This window comes from Rhinolophus sinicus, linkage group LG07 (assembly GCF_036562045.2).
Source record: "Rhinolophus sinicus isolate RSC01 linkage group LG07, ASM3656204v1, whole genome shotgun sequence".
In the NCBI taxonomy this organism is placed as follows: Eukaryota; Metazoa; Chordata; class Mammalia; order Chiroptera; family Rhinolophidae; genus Rhinolophus; species Rhinolophus sinicus.
The window spans coordinates 66478892-66495965 of record NC_133757.1 but is presented as its reverse complement, the minus strand read 5'-3'; the positions used below and the strand labels follow the sequence as shown (position 1 = coordinate 66495965).

General features: G+C 50.3%; 1 protein-coding gene across 5 annotated transcripts; it reads left to right on the top strand.

The window, feature by feature from the left end:
* Nucleotides 1-4983: 4983 nt before the first annotated feature.
* On the top strand, nucleotides 4984-9975 carry FXYD4 (FXYD domain containing ion transport regulator 4). Of its 5 annotated transcripts, none has more exons than XM_019718418.2 (8): nucleotides 4984-5562; nucleotides 5772-5870; nucleotides 6926-6985; nucleotides 8204-8236; nucleotides 8344-8367; nucleotides 9045-9119; nucleotides 9224-9260; nucleotides 9804-9975. In XM_019718418.2, the coding sequence occupies exons 3-8, from the start codon at nucleotides 6946-6948 to the stop codon at nucleotides 9958-9960; spliced, it is 366 nt and encodes a 121-aa protein (XP_019573977.1). In that variant the 5' UTR covers nucleotides 4984-5562; nucleotides 5772-5870; nucleotides 6926-6945; the 3' UTR covers nucleotides 9961-9975. The 5 variants fall into 5 exon arrangements, with proteins under 5 accessions (XP_019573977.1, XP_074193413.1, XP_019573975.1 ...); XM_074337312.1 differs by having other exon boundaries at nucleotides 4984-5588; XM_074337313.1 differs by lacking the exon at nucleotides 5772-5870 and adding an exon at nucleotides 9550-9587 and having other exon boundaries at nucleotides 5364-5562.
* Nucleotides 9976-17074: the final 7099 nt, after the last annotated feature.

Here is a 17074-nt window from a genome sequence, read left to right as displayed (position 1 = left end):
CGAGCCGGGCCTTCACACCAGAGTCCTGAGTGGAGTGGCTGCCGCAGCGGCCCCAGTGTTCCTCTCTTGAGACCCTCACATCGTTTCCGTACCCCCTCGTTCGGAAGGCTCTGAGATCCCGCAGCGCGAAGGGCGCCGCCCGCCGCCTCCCCAAAACACTCAGGAGTCCTCGGAGGCTGAGTTCCGGAAAAATTAGCCCTTCGTCCCACAGCCGCTACCCTTCAGACGGTCGTCCTTCCACCCTTCCTTCCCCTTGCTCACCTCCTGCTCTCACAGGCAGGGAGATGAGCCGGGAGTCAGGCTGCCTCCCTCCCCACACGTTCCTCAAAGGGAGTGAGCCCCAGATCTGTGGGCCCAAAACCAGTAGGGGCTCAACACCCTGAGCACAAATGGGGGGACCTGAGGAATATGCAGAGAGCGACACCGGGATATCGTCTAAAAACCCTACTGTTCTCAAATGGCTAAACTAGGTCACAAGCTACGCTTGCTTACAGAAACTAAGGAGAACTGCTAACGGTTAACCACAGCACCCACAGACCCAGCCGGGTCCGGATAGCTAGAAACAGTGCACCGCCCCCACCTCCTTTTACTTTTTCTTCATTAACATACTAAAAGTCACGCGGGGCGGGGGTGAATGTAAATTGCTAAGCACAATAAGTGCCGTACAGTATGGAGCCTTTAAGACTGCGCATACCCAACTCTTACCCAACTCCTTCCCTTTTCTAGAACTCACCCCCACCCCATCCCACCTACCTACCCTAAACCCCTTCAAAGCTCCCGGACCTCCCAGGTCAGGGAGAAGGCCCTTTCCGGCATGAGCTCACCCTTCTCCATTCCTTGATCAAAGAATAAAGTTTCTACTTTGCTTTAGGAACTCAGTCTGGTTCAATTAGCTCTGGGTAAGAGGGCAAGAAGAACGGGGGGGGGGGGGGGGGGGGGGATTCCTGAGGAGACAGATTCCAGGAAGTAGATCCAGGCAGGAGAGGCCGCAGAGAACAGAGATTTCCTCTGCTGTTCCTCTGGTTCTCTCATGAATGGGGTATTTTTCCTACACCAGAGCCCTCAGTACAGACAATGTCAGCCTTCTACGAACACCTGTGACATTCAGTCCATCAGAGAAGATAGGAAAAATACTCATGTTATGTTCCCACTATATTCCAGACAGCATATGAGCCACTTCCTTCTTATTTTACCTCTCGTCACTCTTAGGTAAGTCCTGTTTCATTACCTTTCCACCAGAAATCAATGGCTTCTAGGATGCATGTGTTCTTCACAGAGCAATAAGTAATGCTTGGAGAAGGAGGAAAGCAGTTTGGGAGTGTGAGAGCTGTGGCGGTGATTGACATGAACGACGAGGAAGTCCTGGATTGAGTGCTGAGGGCTTTTGTATCCTTTGCAGTGCTGAGTCCAGAAGGGGAAGAAAGAGTTCAGAGCTGGACCTGGCAGTTCTCTCTCAACTTTTGATACCTCCAGGCTCTCATCTGCACCCACCCAACTGACGCTGGCTCTCCACCACCCACTCTTCCCAGCCTTTCATCACCCGAGGTTTGATTTCCCTGTAGATCTCAGGGCCTCTTACCCAGTTCTCCCATGTAGTAGATAAGAAATCAGGCCCAAATGGATGGCTCCAGGGATTTGCGTGAGGAATGCATGTTGGTGGCCAGCCCTCCTTGACTGTGACTCTCTGAAAACAGTGTTCACTGCCGGTCAAGCTCCTCACGCATCACATCCTGAGAGAGCAACTGTTCACCCTAAACACTCCTAACCAATAAAAGGACAGTTTAGTAACTACTTTGTCATGTGGGGTGTCATGCAGGGTCTCTGCTCCCGCTCCCCACACAAGAACGCAGGACATGGTGAGGCCAAAAGGAACACCCACGGAGCCACAGATAGGGGCTACTACTATATTCTCGCTGGCGGCACTATAATCTCACTGGAGGCTGGATCCACACTGTCCGCAACCCGCCATCCTAACTGCAATCCACGCTTGCCAGCTCAGCCACCATCTTCTTGCTAGCCCCCATTTTCTGCTAGCATAGCCACAGTAGTTATATTAGTGCCCAATGGCTCACTGGTTACAGCTGATGGCCAACTAGCCACAGCTGATGGCCATCCAATCACAGTTGATGGCCATTTACTACCTGAGCCAGCACCTTTCCACGTGAGGCCAAGAGCCTGGAAACTGCACTCTGGGGCTCTATCCCCACATACTTCTTGGTACACAAAGCTTCTAAAGCTTTCTATACCCAGTTTCATGACCATTTAAAAGTACTGGTTTTAATACCTAAGAAGATAACTCATTGACCTGGGAACTGAATTCACACCACTTCCAGTTGGAGGAAAGGCATTGCTGCCAGCCATTGGGTGTGTGTGTGGTCTTTGGGGCCTCTCAGGGGACGCAGTACTCGGCCACGGTGCACTGCACGGCCAGCTTTGGCAAAAAGAGGAGCACTGTGCTGGCAGAAGTTTCTCACAGGTAGCTGGGCTCCCTCCCCTGGTTCTGCCCCAAACTTACCACCTGGCTCAGGTGAAATTCTCTTTCTACTTTTTAAAGGTGATAATACCTCATGGTGACAGAGATGGGAGTGGTGGGTCCCAGAAGAGGGTGGGGGCAGGGCAAAAGCACTAGTTCTTCTGGAAAAGTGGATTTGAAGTCCTTTTCATACTTCATGGAGACTTTCCAAAGCAAATATGGCACTGGGGACTTAAAGGGTCTCCCTTCTACAAATGCCTGCTCCCGTGCTGCTTATTTCCCACTATGGCTGCCAGGGCAGATGAACTCAACTGTGGAGTCTGGAAACTTTGGCTGAGTCCCCAGTGTGACCTTAAGCAAGACCGTTCTCTTCTCTAGAATTCAGTTTTCCCGTGGGGTCTCTCTAATGACGACCCTCTTTCTCTCATGTTGCAGATCTCAGCTTATATGTATGAGGGCCATTCCCACTACAATAAAAGCTCCTGTGAACTGAGCAGCACGATCAGATGTCATCATACCAGAAACATTCAAAGTAGTCTCGGTCATGGTTCCCACTTTATAGATAAGTAAACAGTAAGTCAGTTGCTCAAGAGCACATAGCAAGTAACTAACAGAGCCTGGATTTGACTATTAATGTGCTATTTATTATGTTTCTTCTGAATCTTGAGGTTAACAAATTTTCCTCACACCAGGCCTGGGAGGCATTCATCCTGTAAGTACACACTGAGGGTTGACCGTGGGGCAGCCCCGAGCCCCTGCAGCACCCCATCCTAAACCCCAGAGGTAAATCCTGTCATTGCTCCACTTATGGGAGAGAGAGCTGAAGCTCAGACCGATGAAGGAGCTTCTTGAGATGACCTGGTAAGCAAGTGGCACAGTGGGGCTTCACATCCAGTCTTTTCTGGTGCCAGAGCCTCTGGTCAAATTGTGCAGAAACTGGATCTTGAAACCAGGGAGCAGCATGGAAGGTTTTCATGACGAGATGCACCTGTTGGCTCTAGGAATGCCCTCCCCATCCCTACTCAGCAGCATGCTCCCTGCCTGCCTTTCCTGGCCTTGGCCTGTCCCCTGCCCCCAGCACTGGGAGCCTCTCATGGTTTCTTGTCCTCACTGACTCAACAATTGCTGGTTTGCAAACTGGCCCCTACACAGAGGGCAAGGAGAGACTGAAGAAAGAGGCAGGCCACTCCAGATTGGGAGGTGCAGGTGTAATGAGCCAGAGAACTTTACAAAGCTTGTCTCGGACAACTGCAATATGAGAAAATCTCCACCTCCGCCTGCCAGAATGTTAAAAGTTTATAGAGGGCCTTAACTAGGTTCAGCCATGTACACAGTCTAGGTGTTCTCAATACCACCTACTCTCTCAAGGTCTAGTGTTATGTTAGCCTGACAAGTGTTTTATTTTTTGTAATGCAAGTGCCTGACTTAAACTTTGATTGTGAGGTATGAAGTATCCATTTCAAAGATGGCTATCTCAAATAAACACACTGCCAGCCACATAGATAAAGAGTTAGATAAAGACTAGATAAAGAGCCAGGCCACCTCCACCCACTGAGGCTCCCATGCTTTAGAGATCTTGGTTGATTTCAATAACTGGCCATTTGGGCTACTTGTTTGTTTGTTTTTTCACTTCCCGGGCTTTAAATTCCCACTCTTATGTTTTAAATTCACCAATAAAGTGTGAGCCCATGAAACTCTAGACCCCCACCCTCGATGCCAATGAATACAAAGCCCCAAGCCCATGTGTACGCACTCTCTCACTCTACCTGCGACCTCAGTGTTTGGCCCCAGGTGTGCTGTAATTTTCAGGTCCTCTGAATAAGAAACCTTTATTTTTTCCAAAGTTTCTGGATGGTTATTGCTGAAGGGTGTCTCGTAATCATAATAAGAACCACAAGGGCTGGTCCAGCTATATCATTGGTTGTTGATAGGCTGTGACGAGTAAAAACACACAAGGCTGTGTCCTTGGAACAGTCCCCACTCTGGAACCGGCAAGCAGAGCATAAATTTCAAGAACAGGGTCTGAGCTGAGGAGCCTTTGATTGCCTGGGTTCAGCCCAAGGGTCAGCCGGCAGTCACGTCCTCTTGATTACCTTCTCCACAAACAATGCAGTCAAAATCTATTTATTGGTGTCCATGGCTGGGCATTAGGAATAAGGGAGGCAACATCCCTGCCTTCAGTTGCTCACCATGCAGTAGGAAAAGCAGTGAACAGAGAAATTGGGGAGGGGGACTGCAGAATAGAGAGGCCCAGCACCATCCAGGGCTAAGGGCACAGGCTAAAAGGGATGTGTGGTGGAGTGAGGGAAGAGGAGAGCCAGCTGGCAGTGCAGGAGGCAGGCATCCGGGTCTGAAGCGGGCAGCAGCCCACCCCTTATCCTGGAGCTGGTGGGCTTTCTCTGCCCCCATCACCACCCCCAGGAAGTCGGGAAGAAACCAGAGCCTGGGCCTAGGGGCTTTCTGAATTCCAGCTGTCGGTCTCCCTGGGTGAAGTGGGTGTCAAGGCCTAGTCAGAGGGTGAATGATCCTGACGGGTGCCCATCAGCCTCAGCACCCCCCCCCCCCCATGTATACCCAGCCAGGAAAAAGCAGCAGGACCACTGAGTAAATGGAGACTCAAGACCAGTCCCTGACTCCACATTGTCTCAACTGTCCCCAGAACATCCCCACACAAAAATCCTGGAACTTCATTGCTGGCACAAGAGCCCAGAAACACCCTGTCCCCCTCCAGCACACCTCAGGGCCCCTCTTTTAGGATCCAGGTGAGCTGAAGAAGCTGAAAGTCATCTTCTGCCTAAGAGAAGAGTCTGAGGCCCTGCCCACCCCTCTCCCCCACCACCACCTCACTCTGAGCTGGCCCTGAGGCCCTCAGGAGCTCTCCTCTGCAGTGGGTGTGGCAGGGCAATCTGTCTCCTTAAGAGCACAGGGCAGAGGGAGCTGCAGGAATCTTACAGAGTTTGACCAGTTCCCTCCTGTCTGAAGATATTGTCCCCTCGGGCAAGCCTGCTGCGTTTAAAGAGCCAGAACCCACTGGGCTGAACACTGTCCCAGCAACCTCCTCAGACCTGCTCTGTGCACCCTGCTCTCAGGTGAGCTCAAGAGAACTGGCTTTCAGGTGAGCAGGCAATTGCTAGGACTTCGGGCTGCTATGTGGAGGGGTTGGGACAGAGGGGTGGCCCAGAGTACCAGCCTAGGAAGGGATGGGAGTGCCTGGGTATTCTTGGTAACGGGGTGCGTGTTTGGGGGTGTGGAGGATTGGAGGCTGCCTGCTCTGTGACCACTGTCATATGGACGGCAGGTTGGGGCCTGGAGGACACAGGAGCCAGCCTTTGGCTAAAGAATATGTAAACTGGAGTGGTACCCTTCATGCTCCAGGAATGCCAGGGTGGTGAGTGAGGTGAGTGGAGAGACAGCTCAAAGATGAGAACCTCCCGCCTTCAGAAGCAGCACATTAATAGTCCCTCCCTTCTATGGCAATAAGACCTAGGCATTCATGTATTGATTATTGTGACATGTTTTAGTACTTACTATGTGCTAGACTTGACATGTTAACTTATTTAATTCAGTCATAACCTTATGAGGTTGCTATTACTATAATTATCCTCATTTTACAGGACACAGAAGCTCAGAGACATTAAGTAACCCACTAAGGCACACAGCTAATAAGTGGATTAGAGTTCTGTCCAGCTGGTCCCAGCAAATAATAACAATGACTTCTGTATGGAACATAGACATCCCTAGGGCTTCCTGCACCTAACCATATGCAGAAAGTTGGGAGGAGCCTTCTGTCCCTGGCATAGCCAGCAGGGACTTGTTCCCACCCCAAGGAGGAAGAAGAAAGGGGCGATATCCCACCCACCAAGCAATTTGCTGCCAATAGCATTCTGTACTCTGAAAGTGGAACGTTGAGGAGGGTCCCTTCCGCAGGCTGGGCTGGGGTGGGAGGACATCTGTGCCTGGCATCCTCCGCTGCCCACTCCCCCTGGTCAGCGGCTCCCTCCTCTGCCCAGCTCAGGCCCAGGTGGCCCTTTGTGGAGGCTACCGTGGAATTCAGCCTGATTGTGTCCCAGGCCCAGACCTTTGGGAGCAATAGCCTCAGGCCTGACAGCCTTGCTCTTTGCGTTGGGGTTAGGAAGGCAGACATCAAAGCCAGAGTTAGAACAGCAGCCCTGCTCACCTGACCTTGGGCTAGGCATCTGGCTACAGATTTTAACAATGCGTTATAGGGCACTACTACATGCAGGAGCTGTTCTAAGCACTTAACTAGTTAGTATTAATTCAATCCATATAACTCCACAAGACGCTACTAGTATTAGCTCTCAGTGAAGAAACAGAAGTGGGTAACTTTCCCAAGACCACCCCATAAGTAAGTGCACCCTGGTGGTTGGTGCCCTTGCTCTCCCACAGGGCAGGTGGAAGCCACCTGACCCCAGCCCGACCCCCTCCCTACAGCCCTGCCCTGCAGCTGTGACATGGAGGGAGTGACCTGGGGCCTTCTCCTTGCGCTGGCAGGTGAGTCCCCCCAAGGGTGATCCTGCTGCCTCTCAAGTGCCCTCTAAGGCAGTGAAGACAAGGGCAGCATCTCTCAAAGGGGGCCTGGTGTCGAATAAATGTGTTTTCATTTACACTTTCGATTTAAAAAGAAATAATGCTGTTACTGGGTTGCGATAATATTCCTCAGCTCTTGTGTTCAGGGAAAGAATGCAGCCAAGAGACAGCATTTTGTACAGGTATAGATAGGGTAGTAAGAAGTTTATTAGCAAAGGTAGGTACACTCTAAGATATGGAGCAGACAGATCCAAGAGGGGGAAAGGCCTCTCCTTACATTTTATGAAGGCTTTGATTTCTGTGAGTAGAATTGCCTCCCCGTCTCCCTTCTCCTTCTCTCTCTCTCTCCTGCTGAGGTGTCCAGTTCTCCCTTTTGCTACTCAAAGCAGTGTCTGTCAATGTTCTTTTTATGATTTGTTTGAGAAACTCATTCAAATGGTCCTGTATACGCTGATGAGTGGGATGTCTTCCTTCCTTCTCTGCCCTCTGACAACACATCGGTTTGATTTAGGGGCAAGTGTGAGCCTGGGGTCCTGCTGGGCAAGTGAGGCATCGGTGCCCTAAGTGAGGGCAGCTGTAAGGGGTCTGGACCCAAGTAGGAGCTGCAGCAAGGGGCTTTCTATCCGGGCTAGGTCTCTCCTTCTCCTGCTCATTTCTGTCTACCTACCCACCCTATCATCAGTAGAGGAAATAATACAGGTAAGAAGTGGATATTGCAAAAGTTATCCTGGGTAATTGAATTCTGGAAAACTGTGACCATCTGGTGGCTGAAGAGAAAGGCATTCCATTCCCCATTTCTTCAGGAAGCAGAGGGTTAGCCAGGGTCTGGGTAAGAAGCCTCTCAGGAGAGGGTAAAAAGATAACCAACACACCATCCCATTTCCAGTGCAAGGAAGAATAGCAGGAATCCTGAGAGATAGCAGGAGGGGCTGGCTGTGTGCCTGTGGGGGGGTGGGGGGGTTGGGGGTGGAGCGAGGAAAGCAAAGGCTGTGGGATGGGAGACAGAAAGAATCCCAGCATTGTGTGAGGCTGGGAAGGTGTGAGGAAGGGAACTGACCCCAGGGTGTCTCCCAACGAGGCTGTCTATCTGTCCTCATCTTTTGGGCTGAGATCCTGCCTGCTGAATGATGTTGAGACTAGTGTCATGAATTATCACGCAATCCCTCTACTTCTCCCACCCAGGCCTGTCTGCCTTGGAAGCCAATGACCTTGTTGGTGAGTGAGGCCCCAACAAGTTGCCTGCTCCTGCTGTCACGTTTTTCCGTCTAAGACTCCAATCCTGCGTCCTAGTTCCGGTCCTTACTATTTTTTCTTTCCTGCAGATAAAGACAGTCCCTTCTACTACGGTAAGAGCTGATATCCTTCATCCCCACTCCTCCCCTTGCCTATCTTGCACCTCTTTGCTAGAGGTTGGTCAGGGGTGATGTGGAGCCCAGTTAGATGGGGCTGGGAGTGGGGATTAAGGAGTCAGTGTGGTAATTAAAAGAACAAAAGGCCAACATGCACCTGGTCTTTGAAAGATTCTCATTCCAGCAAGGAGGGAAGACAACCCTGCATATTTAGGAAGACTTCTGGGCTGAGGCACTGGGCTGCTGGGCCGGGTATCTCACACCAACCTCCTTCCTTCCCCTTTCTCTTACATGCCTTCCCCAGTACTTGGCTCCTTGCTGCCCTGCAGCGCCCCCAAGCAGGTTTCTTCTTCCTCTACCTGGCACTGTCCTCCAATATCCCTACACACCCCCGGAGGTCCCCCATGCCAGGCTTCAGTTCAAATGCCACCTTCCAGAAAAGCCTTCCTTGATCATCCTTCAAACCCCATTCTTTTTCTGTGCTCTTCTGCTTTTTTATTTTCTTTCTAGCACTTGCTCCCACCAGACAGTATACTATGCATCTACTTACTGGCTTATTTTTCTGGTTGCGTGGAATGTAAGGGCAACTGCACAAGCAGGTGCTCATAAATATCTTTTGAATGAGTGCGTGGGGTGGAGCCAGGCTGGCACCAGTTCACGCTCTGCTCCCCTAGACTGGGAAGGCCTGCAGCTGGGAGGAACGATCTGCGCAGGCCTCCTGTGCATCGCTGGCCTCTTGTTCGCCTTGAGTGAGTGGTGGGGCTGGTGGGGCTGGAGGGGTGGGGGTGGGGTGGCATGTGGTAAGGGGTGGCCCAGGGTCCTGGCTCTTCGCACCGATGTCTCTTCTTCACAGGTGGAAAATGCAAATGCAAGCACAGTCGGAAGCCGAGGTGAGGCTGGGTGCACCTCAAGCTGAGCAGACAATTTGGGGTAAAGTCCTACACTGGAGAAAGAGGACAGTCACTTGGCTGCTCCCTGGGTCTGCAGTTGATTATTCACAAATAATCAACTCTGAAGGACCCTAAATCAGGGAAACCTCTGACCCCGGGTATTGTTTAAAACAACAGTGGAAGAATAGCAAGGAGGCAGTTGGGGACCCCCTGGGGAGGAGGCACCAGGAGTCTTGGTGAAAGGGGACAGAAGGTCCAAGGATGCTAATCTGATGTGTTCCTTTCTCAGTCCCTTACCTGAGAAAGCTGTTCCACTCATCACTCCAGGTGAGACAGGCTTCTTTGAGAGGCTTCCAGGCACTCAGGCAGAGTGGCCACATAATTTGAGAGTTAAAAAATGATGTCTCCTTTTTAAGAGACATCTGTGTGTAAGGTGGGACTGTCCTGAGCCAGCCCAGCCTTGGGGTCACCCAAGGTTGAGGGGCGTGTCTATGTAGTCACCGTGTCTGTGAGGACCTTGGACCCCACTCTCTCTCTCTGCAGGCTCTGCCAGTACCTGCTGAGCACAGGACCAGCATCGTGGCACTCCCAGCGCCAGCTCCCATGCTGTTCCCTCCCCACCTGGGGGCCTTTCTTTCCACTGGTGGGCCCTCAGGCTCCTTTTCACCAGGAGGCCGTCCAAAGCTTATTTCTAAATTAAACTGGTCTCACTCTTCCTGTGGTCTTGTGACCTTCTATGGGGCTGGGCAGCTTGCTCAGGAAAACCCAGGCTCCTCAGCAGCTGGGGTGGTGGGGGTGGGGCGTGGATTGCTAATGTTTCCTGTGGCCACAGGTCTGTCCTGTGACCCACTCCCAGCATGCCCCCACTTTGAGAACCTCCTGATAATTGATCTGCCCCCCCCGCCTCATCCATGCACCATTCAAGACACCTCAATATTTTATTGAAGGACCTCACAATTTCCAACCTTGCCTGGAGACCCTAGAAGTCCCAATGAGCCAGGTATCCATGACATCCTGTAACCTAGACTGATTCTGCAGTGGCTCTCCGTCCACCAAGACCCCACCTCACTCAGTGAATGCTCTCTACTGCTCACAAAGCCCAGGAAATGCAGCAATTTCTTCCTTGACCCACTCCAGTAAAACCCTGTATAATGCTTAGACCAACCCATGTACACCCCCCCAGCTACATCCCAAGAAGCCCCACATAGAGCATTTTAGAACCCCAAACCATCCCTGCAAAGGTAGGTCCCTCAGTGTGTCGAGTCCACTTCTGGAACCTTCACTTGAAAGGTCCCTGCATGCATGTATGTGTATGTGTGTTGGAGGGGGTAGGGCTAGGGAACATGCCTCTCCCACCTCGGGAGCCTGTCCATCCCGCAGCCTCACCCCTCCTGCCAACCTCCACAGCCCAGGTGTAAGGAGCTGAGGTGCACTCAGCCCAGCCGGCCCTGGCAGACCCTGGGGCAGGGACAGGTGGGGACAGCAGAAGTCTACCCTGTCTCTGTCAGGCAGTGGGTCTGGGTCTGTGTTGATGGGGTTGTCTCAAGCCAGCTTTCCGATGGTGTACTGCTCCAAAGCCTCCCTCCGCTTCTCAGAGTGGTGCCAGATCCTCTGGAAAGTATGACGTGTCCTAGAATTTGGGTCCCCTCACTTGTGTGCCAGTGCAGGGGAGTCTGAGGCTGAGGACCCTGCCTCCTGCCCTGTGTAGCCCATCCCAGGCCTTGAGGTCTAAAAACGAGGTTCTTAGATCTGCTTAGGGCCTTTGAAGCAGGACAGGTGGGTAGGGGAGGGTTCTAAGGCTGTCCCAGAGCTGCAACAGGAACTCCAAGAACCTGAGTGGGACTCAGGACACCTGGCTGAAAGTGCAGCCACTGTTCAAGGTGGGTGACACAGTGTGGCAGGGAGCCATGGGGGTGGGCAGCAGTGCCAAGCCCATTATCCACCTGATGGATCCTTTAAGGTCCCAGCTTTCTGAGCTGCATGGATGTCTGCTAAGAAGAGGAGTGTGCTGTAATAGCTGGGTGCACAGGGGCCGTGGTGAGGCCAAGAAGTGACATCCGAGCTAAATCCTCAACCAAGAATGGTGAGAGGAGCCAGGCACGCAAACATCTTTCCCGATAGAGGAAACAATGCTTGCAAATGACCTGAGGGGACACTGGTCTTCATGCTTTTTGAGGACCAGAGGAAAGTCAGTGTGACCGGAATGCAGGCAATGAGATCAAAGAGGAGGCAAGTGTGGCCACTGCAGAGAACCACTGCCCCCTGCTGAGCTGGGACTCGGTAGAGGGACGAGGGAGCAGGAGGCATAGGCAAGAGTAGGCGGGCAGGGGCTCAGGGCGCCTGCGCACAGCCCGGGGGGCGGGCTCAGCGGGGACGCGCCTGGGCCGGGCGGCCCCTGGCGGGTGGGTGCGTTTCCTTTTTCTCCTCCGACGCGAAGGACGCTGGCGTGAGTGGACCGCATGTGAGAAAGTAAAGTCTGGCCTTTGGTGGGGCCTGAGTGGTAGCACGGAAGTGATCTTGGCAGCGTGACCCTTCTGAGTGCCCGCCGAAACTACTTCTTTAGGAGAAACCTGGGTCCCCACCGCCACACGCTGCGACAAGCCCTGCTGTTTGAAATCTCTCAGTAACAAGGAAAGCCCACTCTGGCCTGGGGACCTTAGTCACTTTGACCCGAGATGCAGCCGCGGCGGTTCCAGCCCACGAACCCAGACCCGGGAGAGCATTCCACATCCATCCTCACGTGTTCCCACTCCCTCCACCCCACCCCCCACCCCCAGCTCCAGCGGGGTGGGGGTAGGGGCCAGGAACACACGGTCCTGTTCTGCTGTGCTCGCAGTCGGCCAAGCATGGCTTCATTTAAGTTTCCCCTGAACCAATTCCACAGCCCCCGCAGTCCTTATAAGCAACCACTATTGCCCAGCGTCAGTGAGCCTTTGTTCAACAGCAGGCTGGTACCTGTTGGTTTAGGTTGATTCTAGCTGTCCAAGGCCTGGGCAGGGAGCTCATGGAGGCCGCCTGGGAGCCTGGGTTAATCCCGGGTGGAAGAAGTCAGGACTGATGGGGGGCGAGAGGGACCGTGCAGGATGCAGTCGGTGTTAACCTGAGTTTGGCGACTGAGCCCTGGAGTTGGGCGGCTGATTCCCAAGGGAAAAGAGCTCTCTCTTTTTCCTCCATGGAGGGATCCGGAAAGGTCGCCATGGTATGAGATAAGTCTCTGTCCAGGCTTCCTATGTGGAATTATTCACTGTGCTTTAGAGATCCTTTCCCTTGGCCTATTTCTCCTGGGGCAGGAGGGGGGCGGGGTGGTGGTGGCTTTAGTCACAATTCCCTCCTCTTGTCGTTACCCCAGATGAGGGGCCGCCCAGGAAAGAACCAGAGAAAGCAAAGGGTAATTCCCACTTAACTGAACTTAGTATGTGATGGGCACTGTTATCAACATTACACACGTTAACTCATTTTTCCCAGCCACATAAGAGGTGGTGACTTGTGTTATCCCCTCTGTGCCTGAGAGGGACCCACACTCTCAGGTTCTCACAGGGCATCTGGCGCCTGAGCCGTCTGCCTTTCTGGTCCTTACCGTTATCCGAGAACCCCCTGACTGAGCCTGCTTGGGGACTATATACCCCTTCCCATTTTTATTTAAACAATCTTTATTTTTTCTGATTGCAAACATCTTTCATGCTATTATAGAAAACTGGAACATTACAGAGATATCTCACTTAGAAGGTAAACCGATTTCTAACCCAGTACTTACATATATGTATTTTTCTATAACACTCTGGAGATCCAGCCAGGTTGTTTATATAAATCAATAGTTCATTACTTTGTATTGTTAAATAGCAGTCTTTTTAAAAGAGTGCTTTTAAAGCAAGGCCATACCAACTTAATAAAAAGTTGTAAGGTTTATTCTAAGATTAATGGCTTGAAAACACTATTTCTTTTCCCCCAGAATGTATCAGCATCTTACCCTCAAACTTTGTGTCAAATACTATAAAACCCAGGGTAAGAAAGGCTACCAGCTAACACGAGGGTGTGTGACCGGGGCTGTCTCGGTTGATCACTGCTTAGGTCCTATGCCTGGCTCTGTAGAGCGGTTTATTTATTACTCAAGTCTCAACCCTGCCATCAGATGAATATTCTTAAGGCAAGGTCGATCAAAGAACACCAAAGATCCTCTACTTATCTTACAGAAAAATCCCGAACATGGCCTACTGGCCCTGCATCTGACTCCTCGCCCCATGTCTAACCATCAATGCTCCAACTTCACCCCAGTGCTCTCCCACTCATGCTGCCTCCGGGATGTTGTGTTGACACCACTGAACTTCCTTCTGTTAGCCACTGTCCCAAGTCCCCTGCACCTTTGCACCCCCATTCGCTTCGTTCTTTCAGACCTCCAGGGCCACTCTACAACTGCATCACCAACACTGTCCTTCCCATCTGTCTGCTGCTACTACTCTGCACTCTGCCCTAAGTCAGGTACTATTTATATTTGACTCATTGATTTGTTATGGTCTCCCACCCCTAACAGAATGTAATTCTGTTACATTCTGTTAGGCTCCTGCAGATTTTTTTTGAGTTTTGGCTCAGATTTGGCTGTTCTCAGATTGCCATTTTCTGGTTTCCATTGAGTACATATTGGCCATTTGAACTTCTCTTGTTCTCAGGGTAATTTTAAAAAATTGGTTGCATTCTTTGCAGCAATCCCTGATAGATGATAATAGCACATGGGTCTTGTAGTTATTCTATACCTACAATTTTGTACACAATCTCTGGTATTTCATAAAAAATATCCAGGCATAAAAGACAAACAGACCAGACAGACAACATAAACACAGAGAAAGATGCAGCTGTTGGTATGATTAGACCAGTATGTTCAAGGAATATGATATACGGAGATTTTCAGAAGAAAACTGAACCTACGTGTGGTGGGTTAAATTGTATCTTCCAGAAAGGTATACTGGAGTCCTAACACCCAGTACTGAGACTGTGACCTTATTTGGAAACAGGGTCTTGACAGACATAATCATGTTAAGATGAGCTTGCAAATGGCATGATTTTGTATATAGAAAATCCAAAGTATCCACATTTAAATTAGCATAGATAAGTGAATTTAGCAGGGCCACAAAGTTCAATGTAAAAACCCATATTTATCTTTTAATCCTAGTATTTATAGCCCCAGCAACAAATTCTCAGCAAATGAAATAAGACACCATTTAAAATATAATACTTAGAAATAACTTTGATGAAATAAGTGCATGAATTTTTACAAGAAAACTAGAAACAAAATTGAGCAGCCTTAGAGCCTTTAGATTTGCTGCATCTGCCCACACCCAGAGTGTGTGCAGGTGGTCTGGGTGCAGCATGGGCTCAGGAACTCGAGAAACTGCGTTTTGAGCCCTAACTAGCTCTCTGCTGCAGAAGACATGTGTTGATTCTTAACTCAGGGTTTGAGCTGTGACTGTTTGTTGAGACTTATCACAGACACCACACAAAACCATTTACGAACATATAGATACCTCAAGGACGGGGCCAGCTCTGTCCTTTGAAACGGATGGCAGGGCAGCTTGGGGAACCCTGTAGCCTCTGGTCACCTGATTGAGCAGGGACAGTGTTTTCTCCAAACAAGCTTTATCCAACATTCAAAATGTCCTACCAAAAACTATGCCTCTTAGTGATGCAATATTTTGACCTTTACAGTGGCAATGTCCCAGTTCTACCCAAGGCCAGAAGTTGGCATACATTTTCTGTAAAGGCTCAGGTAATAAATATGTTAGGGCATAGCTTTGCGGGCCCCATGGTCTCTGACAAAATTACTCATCTGCCAACGTAGCACAAAGTCAGCCATAGACAAGACGTAAATGCGTATTGCTGTGCATCAACAAAACATTTACCCTGTATCCCTGAAAATAAGATCTAGTGGACCATCAGCTGTAATGTGTCTTTTGGAGCAAAAATATAAGACCCGGTGTTATAGTAATATAAGACCGGATCTTGTATTAATTTTTGACCCAAAAGACGCATTAGAGTTGATGGTCTGGCTAGGTCTTATTTTTTGGGAAACACGGTACAAAAACAGGCAGTGGGCCAGATGTGGCCCATGGACCCTGGTTTGCTAATCCCTGCCTATTAGACCCAAAAACTTCCCTGATGTGGCAGAGCCCTGAATGCTTCCTCCCTCGAGCACGTTTCTTCCTAGGCATCCAGAGTACTTGCTACTTTCTCCTCGCCAAGTCCTGTGAGCTGTCGTCAATATTATGGACCATGGTGAGGTGACCAGTGTCTCTTAGGCACTACTGTAATGGAGCAGGAGTTACCAACAGCCCTAGAGAAAGACAGGGAATGTGTTCTGATGGCCATGTTGAGATGGTAAAATGTTTAATTTCCTGCTTGATGCCGACTGAGTATATTCAACAGGTCAGGACTTCCCAAGTGCCAGAAGCTTGTTGATCTGTACTGGGAGACACCACATTAAGTAGAGCTGTGGATGTGGCAACTACTTGGTTAAGTTCTTGGTAATTTTCTATCATCGATAGGGTTTCCAGGCGGGAATTCCTGCCCGTTCTCGGGAATTTTTTTCACTTTCCCCTTCCTGAATCCCAAGATATAAACTGTTTTCTGTTCTCCACAATGAATCATTTCCACAAAGTGACAGCTGTTAGTACCAACCATCTGGGTTCAAGGAGCCGATTTCCCCAATTTCCCAACCAACTTTTCTGGGGATTCGGCAACGAAAAATCAAAAAAAAAAAAAAATCTCGAGAACGGTGGGAATTCCCATCCGGAAACCCTAGCAATAAATAGGAAAAATGTCTAAGAGATATATAGTGAGTAGTACATTTATTACTGGGTTCAAGGAGCTGATTTACTCACCAACTTTTCTCGGGATTCAGGAATGGGAAAGCGAAAAATATTCCTCAGAATGGGCAGGAATTCCTGCCTGGAAAACTAGCTGTTGTTTGCTGGGACCAAACAGGCAAATCAAAAGGGTCTATGCTTATCTTTTTCAAGTCTTCATGTGTGGCCCTAACTTTAGACACTGCACAAACACTAGAGCCTCTCCTTAGTCTTGGATGGGGAGCAGAGGTTCCTTTTGGCCTTTCTCGCCATGTAGCTCTCCACAAGCCAGGGACCTAGTGTGCAGGCTCTGGAAACTGCCTAGGGTACACCCCTCCCCTCATTCAGTTGGAGGGATAACCTGAGGAGTCTTGCAAATGTTTGACCCAGTGAGATGAGTGTGGCCCAGGAATCCATGTTATCTAGCCTCCCCATGCTCCCACTCTGAGAGGCCATGATGCCATTTTGTATCCCCTATCAGCATCAATTCAGATCTCATATCCAACAGCATGTGAGACTTGAATCACTTCCTTCCCCTGGCCTCAGAGGGGATTTAGAGACTATATTGCAATGGTACCAGACCTTTTCTCCATTTTCAGTTGGTCTCTGGATCTGGGACCCGGTTGTTTTAGAAGTACCTAGAACAGGACCTTGGTTTTCAATCGGCCTTGAGTCAGAGCTGAAGAGTAGTAAGAGCTGGGAGCAGAAGGCTGAGACCTCACAGCTGTGCCTGAATGAGTCCCTGGACAGAGATCTATTATTAGCCTTTGCCACAGACATGGCCAGGTAAGGCCCCTTTGCTGCCCATTATGGCACCCTGCTAACCTCCCATCTGATTGCCCTTACCTGGTCTCTGCTCTTCTGGAATCCTTCTATCCCCATCTCCTCCTACTGCCAACCCTGGCTGACGAGAGCTTCCATTAAGTGTCTCAAAATGTTGGTGCGCCTCACTCGCTTGCACACTCCTTGCCAATTGGGGTT